Source organism: Haplochromis burtoni, unplaced genomic scaffold (genome assembly GCF_018398535.1).
Source record: "Haplochromis burtoni strain Fernald_Lab_line unplaced genomic scaffold, NCSU_Asbu1 Contig_33, whole genome shotgun sequence".
NCBI classification, from domain to species: domain Eukaryota; kingdom Metazoa; phylum Chordata; class Actinopteri; order Cichliformes; family Cichlidae; genus Haplochromis; species Haplochromis burtoni.
The window spans coordinates 2,582,129-2,598,523 of record NW_024582394.1 but is presented as its reverse complement, the minus strand read 5'-3'; the positions used below and the strand labels follow the sequence as shown (position 1 = coordinate 2,598,523).

The window sequence follows — 16,395 nt, the reverse complement described above, 5'->3', positions numbered from 1 at the left end:
GGGGGGGTATATAGCATAGAAAAAAAGAGAGAGCGATAGGGAGAGCAGGAATGGGGAGGAGCCAAAATTCATCTTTTGTTTCCTGAAAGACGACAGGGAGGAGGAAAGACGAAAGAAAGAAGAGTTGTGCAATTTCAAGGCTGAAGCAAGAGAGGAAAAACTAGTTCTCTGTGATAAAAACGCAACTATAACAAAACTTAATTTGAATAATGAGGAGACAAGTTGTAACACTGCAATCAATGTGTGCCTTTACTAACACCCGTTTAATCACCATCTTTGGTTTATAAGTTTACTCTTGCGTTGTGTTTGTTTGAGAACATTCAAACTTTTTATATTTGCGAGGGATTAGTTATATTTTTGACTTAACCCACTTCCATGAGTAATGCACACTTTCTATATGGGTAAATACACTGTGCTTATGCCATGCATGAATACAGGTTCATGTTTTTATATTTTAAGGAAGTTACTTGAGGAAGTCAGTGCTGTTAGTCTACCCCGCCTTAAGTAAGCGTGTGAAATGTGCTGATTGTGCTGTAGTTCCTTGTTATATACGTTTAGCTTGTTTTGCTTGGCTCAATATTTAACCTGTGACAATGATTTCCTCCAGAAAAAGAACATTCAATTTTATAAGTGAAAAGTTCTTATTACTGCATTATGGTGTTTCTTTATTAAATCATCCATCTATTTAAAAATAAAATATTACTATTCTATTACTATTACTATTCTTTCTAATTATCTTGTTTATGTGCTGTCCTGGCCCCTTTATTAGGCACACCTACCTAGTTGACGTCTTCTTGCCTTCAGAACTGCTTTTTGTATGGCGTAGATTAAAAGATGCTTAAATCCATATGAATTTGTTGGTTGAACATTCATAATGTAAAGTTGCTCTACTGAATTGCCAATATCCTCCCCCCCACCATTACACCACCACTGCTAGCCTGAACCATTGGTATAAGGCAGGGTGGATCCATGCCTTCGTGTTATTTACAGCAGACTCACCAGATCAGAGCTTCATTTGTCCAATTTCAGTGAGCCTGTGTGAAGTGTAGCTTCAGTTTTCTGATCTTTGCTGACTGCATTAGTACCTGGTATGGTCTTCTGCTGCTGCTCTGCTTTAAGGTTCAAATATGCTCTTCTGCATACCTTGGTTATAATAGCTGATTATTTGAGTTCTTGTTGCCTACTTTCTCTGACTTCTGTCATCAACAAGGCATTTTCAGCCAGAGAACTGCCACTCAGTCCATATTTCTTTCATTTTTGGACCATTCTCTGTAAACCCTACAGATGGCTATGTGGAGAAATCCCAGAATATCAGCAATTTATGAAATACTCAGACCAATCTTTGTGGTGCTAACAACTAGGCTGCATTCAAAGCCACTTAAAAATCACCTTTCTTCCTCATTCTGATGCTCGTTTTGAACTCTGTATACCTAAATGCACCGAGTTGCTGTTGCATGAAATATTTGTATTAATGAGCAGCTGAACAGATGTGCTTAACAAAGTGGTCAGCGAGTATATATGTCCTCGCCATTTTTATCATGTTATTTTCTGTTGATTCCTTTTGCGCATAAAAACTAAGCCTTTAAAGTAGACCATTATCAGAAGGAGAAATCTTATCAGTGATGTAATATGGCCGTTCTCTCCTTCATGCTCTATTGTTCCCTAATAATACCTCATAGGTGTGTCCAAAAATGCAAGCAACAGCTAGTGTGTCATCCAATTAGTCTCCAATTTTCCATCTGGGTGCTTTGGTCTGGTCACCGACAGTAAATACCTGTCCAGACTGACTGCAGTGATGTCATCTACACATTAGCCACTTGATAACGGCTGTGATATAAGCGGCCTCAGACGCCCCTCTAACTGCCAGCGCCTAACCTAGTTTAACAGCAATGATGGTTACATCACACGCTCACTATTGGTAAATGTCACAGACAGCCAGTGGGCGAGTTGTTCAAATCCAAAAAGAGGCAGAGGGTTAGCGAAACTGTTGTTTTCAACACCAGCATTTCCTCCCATCATTCCTTTCATGCACTGTTGTATTGTTTTAAACAAAATTTAAAATGAGCAGTACCCTCCTCCCTTACCTTTTTTCCCCCTTTAGTTACACAGTGAAGTGGACCACACATGGCTCTGGGCCACTGCCTCTTTCTTTAAATAAAATAACCCAACCTCTTTTTTCTGGCCCTGTTTCAAAGAACTATGATGGAAATTACGTCGACTCCAAATTTTCCAAAGGTAAACCTAGTAAAAGGAAAAAAACACAGTTTAGACAAGACAACGCTAAAAAAGCAGGTCAAAGGGACGAGCTGCAGATTGCCTCATATTTGCAAATATATGAGGCACGTATATATGAGCAGCCTTGACATACTGAACCAGAGACCTGTCAACCGTGACATTTGATGTACTAAAACACGTTATTTTTGGCTGTTTTGGGTCCTCCTGGCTTTTTCCACAACACTTTCATGCTTATTTCACACTGCAGCACCGAACAGTGGCAAGCGATAGCATTTTCTGAGCAACAGTGGAGTGGGGAAGCGGTAAAACCCCTGAATGTTTCTCTTGTAAAGCTTGACTTGAAGTAATCTTCTCTATCGCAGCCAGTAGCAGCAGCTGGCGGGAACAGACCTGAGACGCTTTCTAACTTAAAAAACAAGGTTTTCCACCTCTGCACTGTAAACATGTGTAACTAAATGTGTTTCTGATCAAATTTGCGACGAGAAAAAGCCCACGAACCAACGTATAAATTAGGTGCAAACCGCAGCAGATACTTTAAAAATTTGCTGTGGGATTAGGAGGTTTGTGAGATTTGCTCCACACTGCAGAATGTATCAGCCACTTGCTGTTTCAAGAAGAAGCACCCGAGCTGTCTCGTATTTTAATATCATAACCGTGATATATTGAACTCAACAAATTATGCCAGTTAGTAGTTAAACTGATTAGTAATTGAGAAATGTCTCTCTGACACATCACAGTTGCATGTATCCTATTAAAAGGAATGTGTTAGGTGCTGGAGGTCTCAGACCAAATGCAAACTGACATCCCTGTGTCGACTAGAGAAGCAACAGACGTGTTTATCTTGTTTCTGAGGCTGACAGCGACTTCAGCTAACATACGAGAGACAAATATTCCCCAGGAGATGGAAGAAATATGAAGCATATTTGGTGCTTCTAAATAAGGACAGAGAAAGGCGACACTGCGGGGATATCTGCACTGTTCAAGCTCCACGGGGAGCAAGGAGGAAACAAAGGGGGGTGGATGGGTAGTAGAGAGATATAAGGGAAAAAATAAAAAAATGTTTAAAAGAGATTGAATATTTAATGATTTTCACGAGGGAAAAGGTGAAACAGAAGAGGGAAAGAACTGGGGATAGACTTCCTTTGGTTTTTCCTGTTCATCCTCTCTCTCTAACTGCCTTCACCTCGCCTGCATCTGCCCTCCTTATCTGACTGTGATGATTTTTATCATCTTCCTCTCCCAGTTTCTATCTTGATCTTATTCACACTCCATCAACCACCACGACACACTCCACCCCTACCCCATTCCTCATTCCTGCATTTCTCTCTCTCTTTTTCCCACTCTCAGGCGTTCTCACCATACATCTCCACCCTCCCACTCCTTTTCTCTCTATAGTCACTGCAGCGTGTCTAATGGTTCGGCTCCTCAGCAGATCCACCACGCAGAGGCCGGGCGAGCAGCCGCCCCGACTGACGCCTCCCGACCACTGGCCTTATCAAGACTGACAGCGAACTAGACCCAGAGCTATCGCTAACACACACACATGCTCACTCGCACAAACAATTGCAAAGATACACGCCTGCACATCCACAAAGACACAAGCTTAATAAATGCACACTCATGCAAGACGAACGTACTGACACTGAAAGGCAGGTACACGGAAATAATATTTCTGCAGCACACACTAACGAAAGGATGCCTGCGACACTTAAATGCACTCACGCAGACAACTAAACGTAAGGCAGCTGCATCGCATTGAAGCACACATGCAGACGCAGGCACATACAGACACACGCATGGGCAACAAATTGGATTTATGGATGCTGACAGTGAGCTGCAGAACAATGTGGATGCCACTACAGAAGAGAGTAGATACTGCAGAAACAATCTAATCTACTGTAGGTGGAGATGGGTACCGCAGGCGTGAAGAATCCAGCCAACATGTGGAAGGGAAGGGGGGGGGGCGAGATGAGTGAAAAGAGGCTGACTAGGTGGGACCAACGGGAGAGATTAAGGATCAGAGCGCTAGAAAGGAAAAGGAAGGGGGAAGAGGAAGTTGAGGAGTGCAAAAGGATGGGCACAGTAAGAAAAGAATAAAGGAAGTAGTCAAGTAGTCTCTTTGATTCTGGCCTGAAACTTGTGCTGTGTTATCTTCCTGTTTCGTTCAAGGAGTAGAGAAGAACCTATTTGAAAACTCAATAACAGTATGAGAGTGTGAGGTTAAAAATGAGAAATGCTCCAATGTCTGATCAGCATAACAAAAATCAGTTCTTACTGGATGAGCTGCTTTCTTGAGCTGTTTAATAAAAGAGGAAATGGACTCTTTTAGATGTTTTCATTATGCTAAACAGCAGACCAAAACGTAAAGATTAGAACCATGCACCTGGGCTCAAACAAGGCTGTGTGAGAGTGGTTACAAACTGGATACTCCGACGCTCTAGTGGCTGGGACACCGATCATGTTATACCTTGATCATATACAAGCACAGACAGCTCGAGGCGCAACGGCTGAGCAGTCATTCCTGTTATACTTCTTGAAGTCTGCCGCCTGGGGCGCATGGGTAGTTGGTGCATTGTTATGTAAATCCTCTGCGGACATCTGCAGAGACCCTCGCTGTCACCGTTTACATCTCTCGGACCCAAGTGCTTATAAGTGGATGTAGAAATAATAATTGGGCACTGGATGATTTAAAACCCTGTAAGCTGCCAAAAAAAGATATAGGAGAAGAAAGCCTGTTCTCTAAAAAGAACATGGCAGCATGTTTGGAAAAGAACAAACAGAACATATTAGCACAAACACCTTATACCAGCCGTCAAGCACGGTGGTGGACGGGTGATGATTTGGGCTTGTTTTGCAGCCACAGGACCTGGACACTTTGCAGTCAGAGAGTCAACCGTGAACTCCTCTGAATACCAAAGTGTTCTCGAGCCAAATGTGAGGTTGTCAGTCCGACAGCTAAAGCTCGGCCCAAATTGGATCATGCAACAGGTCAGTTATCCCAAACACAGCAGCAAAGCTACAACAGAATGGTTAAAAAAAGAAAATAATCAAGGTTGCAACCCGATTGAAATGCTGTGGTGGAACCACAAAAGAGCCGTGCATTAACACATACCTGCAAACCTCAATGAATTCATTTAAGCAATAATGTGAAGAAGAGTGAGACAAAGTTCCTCCACATCAGTGTGAGAGACTGATAAAGCCATACAGTGAATAAATACTTTAAATTATGCAAGCTGTTGAGACAAAGTGTACTAAGTTTTTAGTTTTTCACTGAGATACCTGTGAAATTGTTTGTTTTTTATACAAGATTACTGTATTTTAACCGTGTTATTAATGGTGATCTATTGGATTTTGTTTAGATTTTTACCTATTAGGCTCCTTTGTGTCATTTGTTATATTGTATTCACTTCATTCAGCTTTTCTACTTTATTTAAGTTATTTTGTTATAGATTGTGTTTAATGTTTTAGCTACAGTAAAACAGGGGTTTTGCAACTTTTGCATGAAGTGTCCTATCTAAGCTTATTAATATTAATTTTTGGGACTCACAGTGGTTTTGGCTCTTAATACCTCACATACTTCACTGCTCATATGCGCTGAGGAGTGCACAGCCCTCTCAACACTTACGTTTAAAGACTCGCTCTCTAATCGGCTCCCTATTTATGCTTCATAAGGATGTTTTAGATGCTGTATTTGTCATACGATGAGAGCTGATACTCAGACTTTTTTCTATATAACCAGCAGCAACATGTAAAAACCCTTCTGGGCAGAATTCATCGAAGCAGTAATCCCCACGTGTCTGCAAACATCTTACTTACTAAACAACAACCCTTTCACAGAAAAATAAACAAATTCTTACATTCACACACAACCAAGCCTTCATACTGTTAAGTACACAGAGGAAGGGGGTGTGGGGGGGTTCACCCTTATTAGCTTGGCACAGAGTTATCTCTTCAGACCTTAAACACACTACAGAATAGCCGCTGTCATCACACAAACCCGCACACACATACATAGACACACACAGAAAATTACACACAGGAAGTCTGTGATATGGGGCCAAAAATACATCACAAACCTTGCATCACCTTCCTCTCAGTGTGTCCACTCTTCCACTGTGTCCCAAAGCTGGGTGGAGGTGTGTGTGTGTGTGCGTACGGGAGGTGTGGCATGCAGTAGATAATGGGCCAATTGTAAGTGATTAGAGTTGGAGCCAACCAATCAGCACAGCCTGGTACTGGACTGTGGCCAATGGCAAGATGTTCAGCGCAGCTGGGGGAGGGCGCTCTCGCTCACACACAGGAAAAGAAATGTGGCCGAGCCTTTGCACAGTACCTCCTATAACTCAGTGCATGTGTGTAAATATGTTTTTACAATTTTGTTTCTTTTTCTTTTTCAAATTGATTACATACAATTTATTTTTAGATGGACGTCCTTAAACAAAACCCAGAGTTGGTTTCCAAACAGACTAATGTGAACAAACTGAATAACTAACAGCTTTTTCTCCATCAGTGTCATTTGTTTACACTATGCCACAAACAATTTTTTCTCTTTCTGCCTTTTCTGTAAATGTAGCAACGTGTTATTAATGTTTAAATATGAGTCACTCCTGTGCACCACATATAACTTGTTGTCATCGTCACCAGCCTTTACTGTAGTGTATAATTTTCCAGACTCCAGCTCATCATCTTGAGTTTGTTATTTTGTCCTGTAAACTTCTAAATATCCTTTACGCTGATTTAAAACAATGAAAGCAGCCGAATTCTGGCATTTGGAAAGATAAAAGTGTTGTTTTCAGACTGATATCTCATCCTGATTATTGTAGGAGTAGCAAATTTTCTGTTCTTCCACCAGCTTCAATAATTGTTTAAGCATTATGCAGTTATACAAGAACTCTGGGCCAGGCTTTTTGTCCACAGCTTTGTGCTTCAGCTCTGAGCTTTTCTAGACTTTTACAAAGTCTGCATGTGTGAGACAACTCATGTAATTACGCAGTAAATTCACAGTAAACCACGGGGCATCAAGAGTCTGCCTTCTTGCACGCTCTACCCTGGCAGCTGCCTCACCTGAATATTTACAGTCGTCCTTTTGAGGCCAACATGTAAGTAAGAGAACTGCTCCTGCCTGGTTGATGCATGTAAATTGCTTCTCCTCTGCCAAAGAGACACAAGGGTAAAGTCTAGAAATGTTCAGGGACGCAGTGCATGTTGAAAGCAGCTTAAGTGTCTCCAGTGTCATCCATTCGTTCTGCTTTTAGCGCAAAACCTCGTTTTTTCTCTTATCCCTGTTGGTTTTCATTTAACTGCATTTCTACTGTATATATAAATAAATGTGATGAGTGACTAAAAAGGATCAAACTAAGCTCTGCTTGAAAGGGATGATTCAATAAAACAAGCCTAGAGAAACCAATAAACACAATAAGAGGTTATTAAATCACACATTATTATTTTTATTTGGATGGAAGATTTGGTGCCAGGTGTTCATGTGAAATATGGTTTTAATACTGCGCGCTGTTTACATCAAAGCTGTTAAATGCATCATCTGTTTGTCTTCCTCAACAGCTTTGTTATGACTTTGGCTCGTGTTCCCACGTGCCACTAATTTTCCCAATAATTTTTTTTGAGTTTCTTTATTTGAAGCATTTTTCTTTATCTGGGCTTTTAAACCATTTAAAAACTAAGATCCATGTAAATATAGCCACTATTTATTTACTGATTTCATTACAGAAATATCTCATAGTAACGTTGGGTGCTTATGGTTGTTAAAGCTATTTTTCTCTATTATTGCTCATGACATTCAAGGCTGTGAAATGACAAAATATGCCTTTTATTCTCACAAGTCTCAACACTTAGAGGACAATAATAATAATGATGATGGCTGGGCTCTTTTGGCTGCTTCCTTGTTTACCCAAGGGGCTCTGCAGCGGATAGAACTACATGTTTGATTTGGCACATTTTTTACCCCGGATGCCCTTCTGAATGCTCCCCTCCTATTTATCCAGGCTTGGGACTGGCACTGGGAGTACGCTAATACTCCTTAAATACAAATAAGCTGGGGGTTAGTTGACTGACACTGGGTCTGTGTCCTCCCAGCCCTAAAGAAGGGATATTTCATAACAATAATAAGAATGTTTCTTACCGACATGCAAAAACTGTTTACATGTTTCCAACACTAAAGGGTTATTCAGTCATTCATCCCTTTCCCTTGATGCTTTCTTTCTTCCTGCTGAATAACTTCAAACTTTTTAAAAACACAATGATGGTTAATTTTTTAACCATCATTGAACCTGTGACCAAAAAATCTACAGTAAGTTGTGTCAACAACTATTGGCCAGTTCCTCTTACCATGATCATTCCTAAATACTTTGAAAGACTGCTATTCAATCACATAAAGCTATGCGTCACAGCGGAGGTAGATCACCAGGTATGAGACTTTAACACCAACTGCTCTCAGACTGTCAGCCTGGGCAGGCAAACACTCCCCATCCTCACTCTGACCACGGAGTTCTGCAAGGCTATGTGCCGAGACCCTTCCTGTATGCTCCGGACAGACATGACCATCAGTGCATGCACAAGACGAATACCACTGTTACGTTTACAGATGATACGACAGCCATTGCACTCAATTTGACATCATAACAATATGATGTCATGTGTGTGTTTTAATAACACACACACCAAAGACATGATTATAGAGTCCCGAACCAAAAAGAAAACCACAGACACACCGCTACACATCCATAGAGAGAGTCTAGTGCGCACCACACTGCCACCAACACTGCAGCTTTTACAGCACAGTAGAGAGCATCCTCGCAGCTTGGTGTGGTAGCTGTACCAAAGCTGACAAAAGGCCCTCCAGCATGTTGTGGAAAGATTGTAGGCACAGAGCTACCATATCTGGATCATCTTTGCACCACTTGCTGTGTGAAGAAGGCCACAAAGACTCTCCAGACCTCCATTTGTTCAAGCTTCGCCCATCAAGCAGGTACTTCAGAGGTGTACAAACACGCAAATAGGCTGAAACGCATCCTTACACACAGAAAAACAAAATCACCTTTCACTAAACAGGACAAACTGGAATGGGTTAAAACAGTGCAGCGCTCATCCTGGATGTCACCACCTTTCTGTACTTCTTCCTGGAGGTGTATTAGTCTTTTTTTCCCATTTCATTTCTCAGAGTTGCAAATCTGAAAGTATTGGTGGAAGTTGCACTTGTTTAAATGTCTTATGTCCTTACTGTTTACATCCTTTTTTACTTAGACAGAAATACCCATCAAAATAATGTTCTATACCCAAGTTTGAGGCAACACACTGGACTTATCTGAAAAGTGAGGAATTTATCAAACTACAAAAACGTTTATGTTTAGGAATGCAAGCAAATAACTGTAAGGTATAAATACTTTTCTATTATCCTATTTATTTTTATTTATTTTCCTCCTACTGTTTGTGTATGTACGTCCGTGCGTGTTGTGCTGTGTGTAAATGTTGTGCACAAGGTTAGGGAGGGAGTATAACTGTCACTTCGTTATGTTTCCATAGTAAGTGCTGAATCCTGAACGTCTTCAGAGTCAGTACTTACACCGTCCCACCAGATGGCGATAGTGAGCGCTGAGCCCATTCTGAGCTGATAGAAAAAAAACACAAACAACCACAAGAAAACCACAAAACCAAGATGGCGGTGCAGGAGACAGCATCTCAACTGTCCATGGCTCTCAAAGTCCAAGAATATCCCACCCTGAAGGTAAACACAAACGCATAATGGTGTATATTGATAGCCCAATGAGTCTGCTGTTGCAAAAATACGCGATGCGTACTGTGCCACTTGGAAAGAAATCGGAATTAGTCGTTCATTAGATAGCGAGTGAACTCGTCAGGGAGGCTAACGCTAGCTGAATTAGCTTAGCCAGGCACCCAGTGTCCGTAAAGTGCTTGTTTTTATGAACGGATGTAAAAATATGAGTGGTCCCCTAAATTATATAAGCTGGGGGTTAGTTGGTTAGCTTCCTGCTGGGTTAATTCTTTTTATTATGGACTCTGAGTCCGTCAGAGGCCCAAAAGCTGATCGCTTGACTTTTTGTTGGGTTTGGCCTGATTATCCTTTTAACCATGGCTCGTGAGCTCACCTAAGTACCTACCACCTACCTAAGGGTGCATCACCTTAAAGATGGCTGGCTTGTGGGAAGCATGCTTTTTTGTGTAGTGTATGTGTGCGAGTGTAGAGCTTGTCTCCTGCGCTGACCTGGACATTTAAAAAAGACACTGGGATAGGAGGTTTAAGGGTTACAGTTTATATGGTTACATGGAAGCAGCATGGTTACTCGCCCCCAGTCAGAGAAGTGACATGCAAACGTGATTGGCCTGCTAACTCGGCCGTTAGCTTAGCTACGGCACTTAAAACCAGTATTTGTCGTGTTTAACGAGCAGCCTGCCCAATTCATAACGTCAAAGCAAGCGAAATCCGGGCTGGTTCGGAGATAGGTGGGTTTAAAGCTTTCGGGGGAGGAGGAAGATCCCCTAACCCGGTGCTGTCAGGCGGAGAAGCAGCACCGTGAGTTAGCGCAGTGTCATCAGATTGCTGCTGCTGCCTCTCTGTACTTCAAAATGGCCAGTGAGAGAAATCACAGCCTGCCGCCGCCGCACACACGCACGGTTTTCCTCCATTCCACATAACGCTGCTGCTGCGACACCGCTGCTAAAAGACAGGTCCGGGCTGCTTCCTGTGATCAGGAGAGCGTCGTCATATAAAGACAGCAGGGCTGTGAGTACCGGCGCATTATATGCTTTTGTGTGATAACTAATTGTGTAATGTTGCATGATGGATAGAGGCATTTCCTGCTGCAGCTGATGTTAAAATGCCTCTGTGCTGAGCATGCATGGCTTTGGTTTGGGGATGTCTCTGGCTGCTATGGTTGGATGCTGCAGTGAGATGATGGGCACCATTTTAAGACAGGAGTGATGGTTGTAATTGGCATCAAATGGGAGTTTACAGCTGCAGGACAGCAGTGTTGATTACATTTGGAGCTGTATTGAGCAGAATTTTATCATTGTAATAATGCCTGTCCCAGAAACTGAAGAAGGTTCTAATCTGATCTGTATTTCTGCATTACTAAGCATATATAAAGATCTCACAATTAAGACACAAAGGTATTAAAATGTTGAGAGCAAAATGCAGTCAAAATGATAATTAAATCACTTGAGCCTTGTATTGATTATTACTGTGATTGTTATTAATATGTAATGTTTGCTGTTCGAAATGGGCTTCCTGTTGTCTCTTCCAAGGATTCACTTAAAACAATTATGAATGATAACCACCATACTCATATACTGTATGGCTTTTACTGTGATAACAGTCTGCTTTGTGTTCATGGCTGAATTACATGTTCACTCTTGACTAAATCAAGGTCATATCATAAAGGGGTTACTAATCTTAGCAATGTTATAGCATCTAGTAGCCAGTCAAATTCAGAAAGGGGGTATTTCAGTTTTCCCAACATGCAGCTAAAAAATTTTTGCAGACATGGGCCTTATGGATTATTTAAGAATATGTGTTATTTATTTTATAAAAATGTATCTGAAAAGCTGTTAACAAAAGACTTTATGGCTAAATTATAAAGGAGAATGTGTGCTTCCATGTGTGGTCACCACCCTCAAGCCTTCTTTTTGAGCCAGGAAAACCCTGGGTTAGCACAGTCAGCAGGTATGCCATTGACATGACCATCTACAGAAAAAGTTATGAGTCTGTTTGGATTGCCATGAGGATGAGTCTGCCACAGAAAAAATATGTAATCATTTTCGTTAATTAGAGCTTACCAATCTACCATTTAGCTACTATGTTACTATGTTACCAAAGCCTGCTACATGTGTTTTTCCCCAGAACAAAATCAAAAACATTGACATGTTCAATAAGTGTTGTGAACTGAGGAGACTACACATTTGTGCCTGTCAGCTGGCCAATAACAGCAGGACAATTAATAGATTTATATTAAAAATGTAACACAGACATATTGAAATGACTTTGACGTAATGCAAACTGATTATCTCTAATGACCCTCTCTGAGCCAGGAAAAACTTTTTACCTACGTTATAAATATACCTCGGCTCTTCCTTACATCTTGCTAAAATCATCGTCTTCTGTGTTGAAAAATTTGAGTTGTGAGTACCGGTAGTTATTTGTTGATCTGGGCAACCAGAATATTTGCTGGTCAATAACTTTGTCTGTGGCAAATCCTGACTCTAATGTAGTCGTCACTGAAAGATATTAGGGAGTGGAGGCTGACATAAAGGTAATGTTTAATCTCTGTTATATTCTGATGGGAGCTGTTAGTGTAATACGAAAAAAGGACATCCAATAATTTTTTTGTATATACCAATATGTGGTAAAGTAAGCTATCTGAGAAATGCGGCCCATTTGGGCTTTGCATTTGGTGCTGCATTTAACAGTTTGCCCCCCCCCGATTCCTTCCTCGCCATCTTAGTAATCTGTGACATAAACTTGGCTCTGAATTAAAAGAAACGCTCCTTTCAATCGGTCAAAGCACTTCTTTTGTTGATCCAGCATGTCAGCAGAGGGAATATCAAGAATCACATGAAACTAGTTAAGTACTTTTATTGTTGTGCAAAGAAAATAAGTACATCATTTAACAAAGCAGGTTTCTCTGAAAAGGACGTGGTTTCGAATGCTTTTTTAGCTTTTTCAAGCTGAGTTTTCAGAAGTTTACAGACTCTGACTGCGCTCCAGTGTGTGCCAACTGGTGAGGGGAAATGGTGTTTTTTTTTTTCCCCCTTCTCTTTGTGTTCTGGATGAAGTTCTTGAATCTGTTGTGACAGCTTACTTGCTTTTCTAAAATTGAATGACCATAAATTGATATGGAAGTTTTATTTAAAGTGAACTGACGGAGAAAGTAACATTTTTACAGAAATCTGTTGCAGTTTTTCAGTTTAAGTATTAGGAAATGTTTAAGCAGGAGTTTAGCATCATGTTTTTGTTCTTCATTCCAGATGAAACGGCATAAATTAGAGAACAGAACATCTCAAATTAAGGATAATGATGGCCAATTGTTCTGTATCAAGGATAAGAAAAAGTAAAGCTTTAGTATTTAAACAGTTTTCTACCATATTGTCTTGAGGTAATTCACATATTGAGCTATAATTGTAGCTTATAAAATTACACTAAGATGCATTAATCCCCTTGAATGAATGTCTGAAATAGAACATTTATGATGTGTACAGGTGCCATACGAGACTCTGAACAAACGCTTTAGAGCGGCTCAGAAGAACATCGACAGAGAGACGAGTCACGTCACAATGGTAGTTGCGGAGCTGGAGAAAACGCTCAGCAGCTTCCCCGTGGTTGACTCGGTGGTGTCCCTGCTGGATGGAGTGGTGGAGAAACTCAGTGCCCTGAAGAGGAAGGTAAGAGATACAGGCATACACATTTTCCAAGCGTAACAGTCAAGTCCTTCCAGACTGGTAAGAGTGCCAAGTTTCCTTTTAGTTTTAGTGAGGGAGTTTGCAGGTCTTGAACATCATGTTTTTGAAGGCATAAAAGTCGATATTTTCCGCCACCTTTTATGATAACACTTGATTTTATGAACATGCATAGCTTTGCACATGTTCTTTTCATCCCTAACAGTAAATCTCTGATGGCGCTGACTCTCTGCGGTTGCTTGTTTTCTGTTCCACTGAAGCTGACCACACAATAGAGGTTCTATCAGTTTCAACTTTAGCCTTTTCTCTGGAAGCAGTCTGAAGCACTGCTTTTATACAAAAAGGCAATTACAGAGATAATCAGGCCCAACAGGAAGATGGCTTTCAAGTGCAACTGTGCAGCTGTATATAGCTCTATCATAATAGCCATCCATGTGTATGTTGTCATTGCTACACTTACAGGCCTGTGTTTTAAAATGTTTCTGGCATTATTTAAAATCTCGCTTCTGGAAAGAGAGAAAACGGTTTCCAGAAGGCCAGAGAAATCTCAATTTTACTTGGCAGCTGTTTGAACGCGATTGAGGGAAGAAATAACTTGATGCTCTTTGTAAAGAGATAAAGTGCACGCCTTAAAAGAGGTACTTCAATCGTGCAGCTAAATTTTGGTCGTGCGGGCCTTTCTAAGTTACTCGAACCCGTCTGCACACCATCATTTTACCTAACATGTAAAATAGTGTGAAGAGGTAAAGCAGAACCAACCACCTACATCTTGTTAACCTGGAGTAGAAAAGCTGTTATACATCTATGCATCACACGTATTATCTTCTTTACAAACAAAATCTTGCTGCACGTAGAGCCGACCATGGAAAACCACAGTAATCACTGTTTTAGCAAAAGCACCTCATTAGGTGGATTGCATTTGTTTGCCAAGGAATGCTCCAAGGGTGGCTCGTGTGTTGAGCTGTCAAATCACACTTTTGCTTTTTTTAAAAAAATAAAAAATGTACCTTTATGTCGACATTCTCAGCAGATACAAACGGTTCATTTTGGGCGGGGGAAGGGGGGGAACTTTAATTGTGTATCAGGTTATGTCATTAGACACTGCACTGATTGGGCATCTGAAATCTGAGAAGTGAAAAATAAATCATGCTTTGTTCCATTTCTACCAGGAAAACAATGCTTATCTAAACTGGTGTTATACAATTTTATATTTGTTTCTTTTTCAATTTACTCTAAAAGTACAAGATGTGCTGAAAAGCGAGCCTAGGATTGTAATTATGTGCTGAAGGATCACCGAGTCCTTACTGCATGTAACAGTGGGAAGAAATTACTCCTTTGTGGTTGTGATCCATAATTTACATCCTGCCACGTCTGTGAAGCAGAAAGCAGCAGTTTTGTTCCAACGAAACTTGAGCAGCGTTCAAGGTTTCTGACTTCTTGGTTTCAGTGTTCAGGGTTTGTTCCTGTTCTAAAGTCAACCATGTTACATGTCATAAACATAATTCATTTTAATTATCCTTCTTAGAGAAACGATTAACAGGAAGCATTTTGTAGCTCTCGTGATTGTGTTTGTGTCCCGTAGGCTGCAGAGTCCATTCAAGCAGAAGACGAGAGTGCCAAGCTGTGTAAGCGTCGCATCGAGCACTTAAAGGAGCACAGCAGCGACCAGCCAGCTTCAGTTAACCTGTGGAAGAAGAAACGGATGGACCGCATGATGGTGGAGCATCTGCTGCGCTGTGGCTACTACAACACAGCTGTGAAACTGGCCAGACAGAGCGGTATAGAGGTAATTACAGGGCTCCTACAGTTCATGTACAGAAAGAGGCAAAGGTTTTGGGTTTTCTGTATTTCTTCATAAATATGACCTGAAATCATTTTTTTAAAAAGAGAACCTAATTAAAGAAATTGTTCTATGATTTACATTTCTTTACTGAGGGTTTGATCCAGTATTATGTATCTGCAAGGGGAAAAGGTATTAACCTTTACTGTCAGTATGTAGTGCAGGAGTAATTGCAACTTAACTTCTGATGTGCAGAACTTGTCGTTCTGCACATCAGTTTAAAGGACTTTTAACCAGTTCCTTATATACAGAGTGTTTAACTCCAAGAAGGATTTCGCTGATACAGACCAGCTGGTTGGTCAGTGGCAGGCCCTGTTCAGATCTGTGGCAGATCCCTGCTGGATCTCCATCTGCTCCTTGGCTGTTAGGAGATTTAGTGAATACAGCCCTGACTCTTAAAGCAGAATCCATGGTACTGTCCTTGTGTTTCTGTGGCTTTTGGCTATTGAGAGTGAAGGATCATGGATGTTCTGTCTTTGCACATGTGCTTGCATATGGTCATTCAAAACAACAGCAGCATGTGGCACTACGGTGGTGATGATAGGCAGAGGTAGAGTTAAAGGGAGCAAGAGTGGAATTCAGCAGCAGCTTGAAGTACAGCCTGTGGCTACACTGGACAGCTTTCATTGTTCTTAACACTCTGCTTCCTTACACCATAAAAAGCTCTTTGTTATGATTTAGACTTGCAGTTGAAGGTAAACCAAAAAGACCAACAACAGCGCGTACACGAACAGAAAAACATGAGCGTGAGCCAGTGTGAGAGGCCTTTAGTTTCTGAGAAGCACGTTACCCGGGGTTACTTTGTCACCTCGGGTACTATTACACATTTTGCTCTCTGAGGAATATTTGTTAGTCAAGTATTCCCAGGGAGGGTAACAATGGTCTTGAATTTCTCT

General features: G+C 41.1%; 2 protein-coding genes across 3 annotated transcripts in view; one reads left to right on the top strand and one right to left on the bottom strand.

Annotated features, from left to right (window-relative positions):
• The window catches only part of LOC102297356 (C-terminal binding protein 1), a 27,238-nt gene extending 20,838 nt beyond the window's left edge, over window positions 1-6,400 (bottom strand). Inside the window, exon 1 of the mRNA XM_005919448.3 lies at window positions 6,312-6,400. Coding sequence (XP_005919510.1) covers window positions 6,312-6,318 — 7 coding nt within the window. The 5' untranslated portion in view covers window positions 6,319-6,400. The remainder of the gene's footprint in view (window positions 1-6,311) is intronic.
• maea (macrophage erythroblast attacher, E3 ubiquitin ligase) overlaps window positions 1-16,395 on the top strand; it is a 96,878-nt gene that overhangs the window by 72,203 nt on the left and 8,280 nt on the right. The window contains exons 4-6 of one of the 2 annotated variants that reach the window (XM_005919449.3): window positions 9,772-9,973; window positions 13,462-13,644; window positions 15,242-15,445. In XM_005919449.3, coding sequence (XP_005919511.1) covers window positions 9,905-9,973; window positions 13,462-13,644; window positions 15,242-15,445 — 456 coding nt within the window. In that variant the 5' untranslated portion in view covers window positions 9,772-9,904. Of the gene's footprint in view, window positions 1-9,771; window positions 10,991-13,461; window positions 13,645-15,241; window positions 15,446-16,395 lie in introns of both variants that reach the window. The other variant, XM_005919451.3, reaches the window with a different exon arrangement.